General features: G+C 43.0%; 1 protein-coding gene across 8 annotated transcripts in view; it reads left to right on the top strand.

Annotated features, from left to right (window-relative positions):
• Positions 1 to 7621, top strand: part of wnk1b (WNK lysine deficient protein kinase 1b) — a 75235-nt gene extending 67614 nt beyond the window's left edge. For 7 of the 8 annotated variants that reach the window (XM_037981234.1, XM_017414811.3, XM_037981236.1 and 4 more), the window contains 4 exons: positions 764 to 805; positions 2282 to 2454; positions 2948 to 3052; positions 3635 to 7621. In XM_037981234.1, coding sequence (XP_037837162.1) covers positions 764 to 805; positions 2282 to 2454; positions 2948 to 3052; positions 3635 to 4060 — 746 coding nt within the window. In that variant the 3' untranslated portion in view covers positions 4061 to 7621. The remainder of the gene's footprint in view (positions 1 to 763; positions 806 to 2281; positions 2455 to 2947; positions 3053 to 3634) is intronic. The other variant, XM_037981237.1, reaches the window with a different exon arrangement.
• The last annotated feature ends 2282 nt before the right edge of the window (positions 7622 to 9903 follow it).

Below are 9903 nucleotides of genomic sequence, written 5' to 3'. Positions count from 1 at the left end.
CCCCCCTCCCCCCACCTGCCCCTCCATCACTTCCCCTTCCCGGAGGGGAGAGAGACAGACCTGGGTCTTAGTAACTTGTTATTGCTCGTTACTACCTCTGTTTTAAACACATTTGACCATATTGATGGAAATTCCTTGCCTGGACTGGAATTTCTGGGACAAGAAGACTTTGACAGGCTTGGACCCAGTTCTGGTGCAGCCCTGTTGAGCTGTTGAGAGGACACAGAATCACATCACAACCTGGTGTTTTGTTACCCAAAAAAGCATCTTAAAGCTACAATCACAAGCCAGCCTTTAATTGGAAATTATTTATATGCTGAGACTAAGTGAACGGTCTGTTCACTTGATTTTTGCTGTTCTTTTAAAGGCACAGCTTTGGGTTTATCTTTGTCTCAGTTTTTCCTGTTTAAGAACATCTTTTCTCAGTTGTTTACTAAGATAAAGATAGAAGTCTTGGGACTTCTTTGATAAGTTTTTCTCACGGTGCAAAACGCAGACAAAACAAGAGCCGCAAAGCGTGAAGCAAGTCGAATATTTTGGACTTTTTGAAAAAAGCAAAAAAATAAAAAATAAAAAAAGGCAGATTTGAATCTGGGTGACAGGCTTTAAGATGCTCTTGGGGAGTCTAACATCCAACATATTGTTTACTGATTACATCCAGTTCTAACAATCAGATGCCATGTGTTTGATTGTGGGGTGATGTGGGCGGGGTTTAACTCTGACTCTCTCCCAATCCTCCAATCGTTGTCTTCCGGCCCCACAGGGAAGATGGTGAAAAAAGTCTGCCCCTGCAACCAGCTCTGTAGTAACTATCTCTCTTTTTGATCTTTCCTCCCTCCGCTCACCCCCCTCCCCACCCTCCTAGCTTGCTTGCCAATGCTTCCTCCTCCTCCTCCTCCTCCTCCTGCCCTGTGTGGAGTTAAGTCTGACCCATGTCTCCAGTTGGCATCAGCTCAGTTCAGTTATTTCAGCTTCTGAGTCCACGACGAGCTTTTAACCTTAATGTAGACATTGGTGGAGAAGTTATTGGTCTTTATGAGTTTAATGACTGAAATAACTGACATGATCCCTCCATGGTAGATTAAAGACTGGCACTGCATGCTCCTACAGGCTCTCCCTAACGTAACACACACTCATCTAAATAAACGGTCACACACCTGAGCAGCTGTTTACCCCTCTGCCTCCGTTTCTGTCACCTCCTCCGATGACATGGCTTGTGGTCCGGACTACCTTGTCCACAATCCCATGTCGCTGCAGTCACTCATGACTCAGCGTCTCCTCATTCTTATTTTCCTCCATTTTTTTTTTGTTCCCTATGAATCTTTTGCCAGATTATCTCTCCCTGCAACCCTGCACATTAGGGTTTTTTTGTTTGTTTTTTCCCTCCCCCCCGTGTTTTAATTGATGTAAACAGATGGTGCAGTAGTTTCACACTCATGCTTGGTGTGTCAGCATGGCTCTGGGTTCATTTCGTCCCAAAAGCTCAGCATTAGTTCCTCGTAACTAGCTGAAACTTGTGGTGCTTTTCTGTACATATTTATATAAATGTATAAAGAGAAAAAACGGTTATATCACAATGTTTTGCTCAACCTTCTGTCTCTGCCTTTTGAGTTCTGATTTGAATGAATGAAACACATTTTGGGGTCCTAATTATCAGGATTGAGAGTCATTGTGTGTGTGAACGTATCAGTGTGTAGTGATGTAGTTTCCTCTTGGCTCTCACCATCATAAGTTAAGAGCCTTGGAACAGAGTAGATCAAGGCACTTGAATTATGTAATAAATTTATGAGCCTTTGTAGACCTGCAGGAACCCTGGCCAGTTTGCAGTGTGTGCAGTTTTGTGCAATGGTTGATGTTTTTTTTGTAGATGGTTGATGAAAAAGTACAGGGTCAGAGCGCCATCTAATGTTTAAGAATGGATTTACCACTCAGAGATGGTTGTTAGAGGGAGTGGGTGTGGATGTGAGGATCAACATCTGTTCTCATGGTTTTCTTTAGTTCCTGCTCTGAAATTCAAATGTTACTCCAGCATATTTTTTTTTAATCATCATTCTTTCAATCAAAATGAAACTGTTAATTTTCACGTCAACATGCTGACCTGCCCTAAAACTCCGAGCTGACCAGCCTCTGCTCTCCTCATGGTTAAGACCGGGCCTGCATCCACCCTCATTCCGATAACATCAGCTTCAGTTCTCCGTCCAAGCGAACAAACTCTCAAATCCTTTCTTCTTTTTTTTTCGCTTCTCTCCTCTCTCCTCTCTCTTTCTGTCTCTCTCCACAGGGACTAACAGCACCAACGCTGTGAGCGGTTCAGGTGCTTTGGATCAAAGCCAGGGCGGCTCCCAGTATTTGGTGCCCAACATGCCGGCGCCCAACCAGCGGAAGGGAACCTTCACCGATGACCTCCATAAGCTGGTGGACAACTGGGCCCGAGACGCCATGAACCTCTCACAGGTTTGCTCCCGTTTTGTCGATCGTAGCAGAAATTGAGCGCAGGAAATCTACGTTTACAGGAGGTGACGACCCATTAATTAAATAATCTAACCCTTTAAACCCATGTTTATTAAAAGGGAAAATGATTAGTGGTGTAAACAAACCACAGCCAAAGCCCTCTGGGATTTAGATGCCTTTAAAACAAATTTCAGGCTTTGTATCCATTTGGCACACGGAGTGTTTACATTACCTCTGACTCTACAGTCTGTTCCCATGATGTTTTTATTATACTGCAGCAAAATTAGCCAACATTAATCCCATCTGATCTCGTCTTAAACAGTTAAGTAATTCAAGTTATTTAATGTTTAACAATTAAAAAGTTAAAAGCACATTTTTTTTTTACCTGCAAGGTCTGCTCTTTACATCACCACAGCAATCTTTGCTTGTTTAAAAGTTTCCCTTCTTCAGTTGGTCTCAGACAGTAAATATCTTATTTAAAACGTGACATTCTCAGGGTAAGAGGAGTGCCAAACAGCAGCAGCAGCAGCAGCAGCAGCAGCAGCAGCAGCAACAGCAACAGCAGCAGCAGCAGGCTCCGACACAGGGACACAGCTACGAGGTGAGTGTAAAAACACACCACATCACACCAAATTAACACTTAGTTTACCTCCTCTAAAAATCTCTTTTAGCACAGCAAACATCAAGGTTGTTTTTTTAAAGTTATGCTGCACGTCACTTGATTATACATATATTTGTTTTAAATTCTGTAATTAAAAAAAAAGCAAAAGAAAGATCCTGAGTTAACAAGCTTCACTTGGAAGTGAACAAACAAGCTGCTGAAATTCAAAGAGAAGCTTGAAAATCTTCAGAAAGCCTGCTGAAATATTGACGATCACTTTCAAAAGGTTACAAGAAGGGAGACATTTACACAGAACAAACCTGTCTCTGCAGCAGACTTAATCTGCTTCCCTAAGATGGTAAACACATCTCAGAAAGTTCACAGCACATTTACAAATGTCCCTTATTGACTGAGACAAACTCCGCTGAAGTTAGAATCCTCCAAGATGAATATTTTTTCATGGTTTCAGAATTCACTTTCCTTTTTCAATAACCTAAGTTTTGTTATGGGATCAGTGTTCAGCAATAACAAATATGAGTTCCTAATTGTGTCGGAACGAATGACGGTGTGTGTTTGAAACAGGTCACCCAGTCTGCCAGTCTGTGCAGGAAGTACTCTGCTCCCAGTCAGCTCTGTCCCAGCAGCATGGGAGGATCAGCCCACCTCCCTGCCAACCCCACCAGCGCTACCTCTCTGGCTGCCCGCAAGAGCTCCCTGTGCCACCCTACTGCCACCTCCACTCCACCCCAACTCCAGCCGGCCCAGTTCATCTCCTACAACCCGTCTGCCGCCTACACCGCGCAGTGGTGCGGCCCGGCTCACAGCATGGCCAACCCTCAGCAAGCTCCGGCTCATCCCCTGCTGGTCAGCACGTCTCAGCCTCTGGGCCCTTACCCCACCCAACAGGGCCAGGTCCCAGGGCAGGGCCCTCTCCAGGCTTTCCACCGTCCCAACCCTCTCCAGAAGTCAGTGAGCAACCCAGGGGGGCCCAACTTGAGAACCACGTAGGGTCTGGCCCGAGGGCCGCTTTAAATGGCGGCTCAGTCGGACAGCTGTGAGGGGGTGGGTGGGGGAGGGTTCTGGAGCTGGGGGAGAGAATGTTGGACAGAGAAACCAAATGCATCGGAGGCAAGAAATCAGGATGGATGAATAAAATCCGCCCATCTCCGCTTCCACAGCAACACAGTCCTCCCCGCTTTGGGCTTGTGGCAGTCAACCAAATGATCAAACGTTTAAAGGCCAAAGAGGCTCTGGCAGAGAGCAGGATTGGTGTCTGCAGCTGTTTGTGTGCTTTGGCTTTTCCAGCTGGGTTGCACTTGTTCCAGATCATGCTCTATGTCCTGATAACAGGTCGGCAAAGGTCGCAGCGCTGAGGAGCGTTGCTGAGTGGATGTTTAAGAACAGAAATTTGTCTAAAGAAATAATTGTTCCCTCTGCAAGTTGTTTAACACTTCTTTGCAGATTGTCCTCTTTGCTCAGAATTTAAAACTCTACCGTTTTTTTGAAGATTTTAAAAGGAGCAACAAAGTTTGCCTGAGTACTGGATGGAGCTGGAGATTGACACAGTAGAGGCTTATTGTTCGGTTTCATTAAACAGAAGCAGAGTTTCTGACTAAAGCTCCAAAACCTAGTTGAATACAAAGAAGTTAAATTACAGTTACTGACGACAAGTACGAACAGAAAAGATTAAAAGCACAAAATGCAGCGAGATCTCGTCAAACAGACGCATATCAGGAACGCGTGGAGCCCAGCACCTCTCTGCTCTGTCCTGTTTTTCCTGCCTTCTCCTGAACTACTCAACGACATGAGGAGGGATGGAGGAAAGGAGGCAGACGAGGAGGACGTCGGAGTGTTCCCATCCGTTTGAGACGCCCCTTCACCGTCACGAGCCCACCTCTTCCTCCGCCTCTTCCTCCACCCCTCTTGCCACCGTTTGAAGCAATAACAGCAGCAACCCTTGACGGGCGGAAGCGGAGGAAAAAAAAAAAAAAAAAGAAAAGTGGCCTTGTTATCAGAATATAATCAGAGTCCTTGTACAGTTTGTCTGTTTATTTTCTCAAATGTCAGCTATGATGATTCCATTTTTTTTTCTTTTGTTTATTTTGGTTGTGTTGGGTTTGTTTTGCTGGCTGGCCTCACAGATACACACACAGATTGCATGAGACATTCAGATAAAAGCACATACTTGCACACACACCAACACAGACGTGTATATACACTCACACGGTCGGAGGTGTAGCAGCAGTTTGAGTAACTCATAAACTCTGCCTTGTTTCTTACTGTCGTTACTAGTTCGGTTTCAACGTTTGGGTTGAAATGGTTGCAATGTACATTAATAATGTTAATGACTATTATTCTATTTAAAAAAGAAACAAAAAACAAAAACGTCGTGTTCTGTCAATGGACCTGTTCTATGTGCACATCGCTGTACGATGTGGAGACACTGTGATTATTCTTGTTGATGATTAGCTAAATGTTGTTGGACAACGTTAGTTTTAGGGTCACACAAGCGTTCAGTGTGGGGTCTTTTTACTTTCAGTTCAGTGGATTTTATTTTTTTTCTATCAAAATGTGAAAAACTGATGACTCCTTCTCAATAAGCGCCCTCTGATCATATCCAAACGACACGAAGCCTTACCAATAACAATTAGAGCGAACTGAAAGTCAAAAGGACCTCATCCCTGAGTGAACGGCAGGATAGTTTAAGTAATAAATAAAAGCTAGCTATTTTATTTTCTTCAGACAGTACTTATATATCAGACACTTTAAACAGCCGCTCTGCTCCCTTCCTGCCCTGGTTTTTGTTGGATGAATGTGAATGTAGAAACCAATGGAGTCCATTTTATCGTACTTGAACAAAAGTTTTATTTTCACCCTCTTTGCTTCTCCTCTTTAGAGCCTCTGGTTAAAAACAGAGGCACTTCTAGTGCCTTGCATCCTTCATGTTGCTTTATTTGTTTGGGGTTTTTTGGGGGGGAGGGGGGTTGAGGACTTGGGTTGAAGTTTGCAGAATGGGTGTGAATTTTTCCTTTAAGTTTTATTTTCCTGTGATTTGAAGATGATGATTGGATCTGGTTGGTGGAGAAGCTGAAGCAGTGTGAAATGAAAAGGTGACAAAACCCACCCTCGCTCTGCTGCCGTTCAAACCAAGATGGCTACTTTTTTGTTGTTTTTGTCATCAGTGTTTCAGTTTTAGCGGAGGGGAGATTTTCAAGATTGTATTTGAAGCTTGGACCACTCTGTACTTAAGAGGCACAAACCTACAGGTGCACCATTCAGACCCCGCCTTTAATCGCAGGTTTTATACCAACATGTCAGTCCGGTTTGTGTTCCACTGAACTCGGATCAGTTCATTCGTTTGGGTCCAGTCTGGGCTTTGATTCCTTCACTGATTCGGAGCAAACATTTAGTTCAAACTATGAGCAGGCAGTTTAAAAGAAAACTAACTCTAGACATTCAAATAGGGTTCAAAGTTTGGCTTAAAGTAATGTCAACAGTTATTAGTTGGTTGGGGGGGGGGAGTTGTCAGGGTCTAAACTGCGCAACCTGTTCATTCAAAAAAATAAAAATGACGACTTAAACCCAAATCTCCTCTCCTCAAAGCTGTTTTTTTCGCTTCAAACTCTTTAAATAAACACAAAACACTCAGAAGCATCCTGTGAAATATCACTGAGCCACTTTGATTTGAATTTTTGAGTTTCAGTATTCCTCCCGACCCTCAACGATGCCACAACACACAGTGCCATTTGACTTGTTGTCAGTAAAAAGATGAAAGTGTATTTACCTGATTTTTGTTCACTAAAGCTGCTTTGGCTCGAGCCTCGACGGACCTTCTGGTGTTTTTCTGTCCTTGGTGAATAAAACTTCATGCATTATTTAAATGTGATTAGACTCTGACGTGATCTAGAAGGTTTACTTCAGAAAATAATATCAGCGGGTGCAGTTATTGTGAAGTTGTAGAGTTTAGAGGACTCTTAATTTGAAAAACTGGAGCCGCTTTTATCGGGTCATCTCCTGAAGTTGTTTTAGCTTACAGTCAACTAAAAGTCATCTGCTGGGGTTTATGGCTTTAACGCTCAGTTATCTTTCGCAATCGAAGAGCCGAGATTGAAATTAAAGAAAGAGCTGTAGTTCGGGATCAACAGGAGCCCTGCAGACGCACACCGAGCTCATCCTGACGTTTCCGTTTGCCATCTTCTGTGAAATAACAGCTCCGCTCTTTGTTTCTGTGCTCCTTCTGCTCCCCTCGTCTTTTATCGACAGTTTTAAGCCTCGCTTGTTTTACGTGCCGTTTTAAAGTCTCGAAAAAACTTGTAATTTAATTTCTTTCTTTAATTTTTTTTTTGTTGATCCCTGTATTATATTGAACATTTTACAAAAGTAGTTGAGCGAATGAACGAAAAACAACAAAACTGCGCGCAGAGAGTCATCGGCCGCCTTTAACGGGATGTTTTGCACTAAGTATAGAGTGTTCAAGCTTCAAGTAAAAAAAAAAAGAATAAAAAATAAATAAATCTTTGCGCTACAACACAATGAAATTTGTTACATTATTTGTAAAAACTTAATAAAGTTGTTTAAATGAATTCAGGAGATGAGATTGATTTGGTGTCTAAGTTGCTCTAGAGGAACTTTTTTAAAGATACTGTGTGTGTGTGTGTGTATTTCTCATATTCAGATTTAGTGTCTTGAACCTTTTCAGAAAGCAGCAGAATAACCTCAGTGGTGCAGATAAATCATTGATCATTTACGTCCTGATTGCTCATATTCTCCAGATGTTTGTTCTACATTTGTTTTATTCCTTTTAAAGAGATCGTTTAGTGGCAGCAGCAGCGGCGGCAGCATCTAGTTGTAGCACGTGTGGTACATCTTGGGGCGCCCAAATATTTCCGCCAGAGCAGCCGGGTAATGAGAGACTGACGGCGAAGTACGTGTTCCTGAAATGGTGTTTGAGACTGGACTTCTTCTAAAATGCCAGGAAGTCACTTTAATCGTGACCCCTCCGGCTCGGACTAGCCACTGGCTCATCAGTTCAGTCATAAATCAAATTGCTCCGACCTCAGCAAATTTTAGCCCGATATCTGTAACGCCGACCGAGTTGTATCCATTTTTGTGTTGTAAGGTAAAAATGTAAAATAACTATTAAACGTAAAAAAAAACAGTCATGTTCTAATGAGACCTAAATGATGATCAAATCTGACAGTTCTGGTGAGCAGGTGGCCTCTCGGCACACCTGGAAGTGATGAGTTGATTGGGAGAGGTTTGGGGCCAACCTTCAAACTGAAGATCAGCTGCAGGCCGACGAGCCTCTACAGCAGGGGTGTCCAACCCTGGTCCTCAAGGGCCACTATCCTGCATGTTTTACTTGTTTCCCTGCTCCAACACTCCTGATTCAATGGTTAAAACACCTCTTCATGTTCTGCAGAAGCCTGTTAATCATCTATTGATTTAAATCAGGTGTGTTGGAGCAGAAAAACAAGGAAAACATGCAGGACGGTGGCCCTAGAGGACCAGGGTTGCCCACCTGTGCTCTACAGGGAAGTAAACCGAAGATCATTTTTCGACTCGGCATTGGAGTGAGCCAGGTGAGTCTGCTTCTTCTTGTGTTCTTGCAGTACTCGTCTTCCTCCACACGGCCGCACCACCCGCCTGGCTTCTCTTCAACGCCAGCAGGATTTGCTGTACCGGTCCACTTCCCGTTATCCGCACCATGAAGTAGTTTCTTGCTTCAGATTGTAATCAGGAAACAGCTTGTTGTGAGGTGTGAACCAGGGCTCATTATCTGTCACCATGGAGACGGCGAAAAGAACTCGGCCTGCCCTGGAAACCAGGCCGAGGAAGGAAGGGAGGAAGGAAAACGAGACTTGCTGCCACATTCGAACACAATAAATATCCACAGAATGGTTTTCCTGCTTTGATATGAAAACTGCCTGATAACAGAAGCTGTTAGGAGAGCCTAAGACATTTTTACATCCTTAGGAGCAAAACTTTTTAACCGAACCTGCTGAAAGAAACGAGAGGAGGACCCTGACGACACATGAAGAATCTTAATTACAGGAACGGAGTGAAAGCTGAGGGCTGAATGACTGCTGAAGTGTCTGAACAAGCTTAAACTGAAATGTTACAGGAGCAGAAGCATAAAGAAGCGAGCTAAATGTGCAAAATGGCAAAACACTTCCAAAAGAAGCAAAATGTTAGCTAAAAGCCCCAAAAAGCAAATGTTAGTATAAAGCCAAAGAAAGCAAAACGCCAGCTAAATATGGAAAACGCTAGTAAAAAGCAAAATGCTAGCTAAAGGCCCAAAATAGCTAAATGCTAGTAAATAGCCAAAATAAGGTAAATGCTAGCTAAAACCCAAGAGATGCAAAACACAAACTTAAAGTAACTAAACACTAGCTAAACTACATGTAGCAAGCAAGCTAAAATACTATAAGAAGCCTAAAACAGAGCAAGTATGCTAAAGCAGATTTCAAAGAAAATGTTGATTTGTGTTTTTGAATTGACGAGATCTTAATGTGTTTCTATGGGGGTAATATTTGTAAATAAAATTAAATGTTTTGAAAAGTCTAAAAGTCAGAAAAACCAAAAGTCATATCTCCTGAATGAGTTGAAGGTTTCGGTACATGAACAGCTAAGATGGCATACTTTATGCCGACGTAATTGGAAAGCAAAAAGTGTACAGAAAAATGAAAAAAACTATCTAAGAAGTTAAAGTTTACTGCTGTTTCCACTCCAAACCAGGCTTCGTGTTTCCTGTTCATGTGGGCTCGTGTGTTCAGTGTCTACATGTTTTTAACCAAAACTTCACCTACCAGCTCCAGCAGGCGTCACCTGGACGGGCAGGGATCAGTGAG

The sequence above is a fragment of the Kryptolebias marmoratus genome, linkage group LG18 (genome assembly GCF_001649575.2).
Source record: "Kryptolebias marmoratus isolate JLee-2015 linkage group LG18, ASM164957v2, whole genome shotgun sequence".
Lineage (NCBI taxonomy): Eukaryota > Metazoa > Chordata > Actinopteri > Cyprinodontiformes > Rivulidae > Kryptolebias > Kryptolebias marmoratus.
This window is presented reverse-complemented; position numbering and strand designations above follow the sequence as displayed.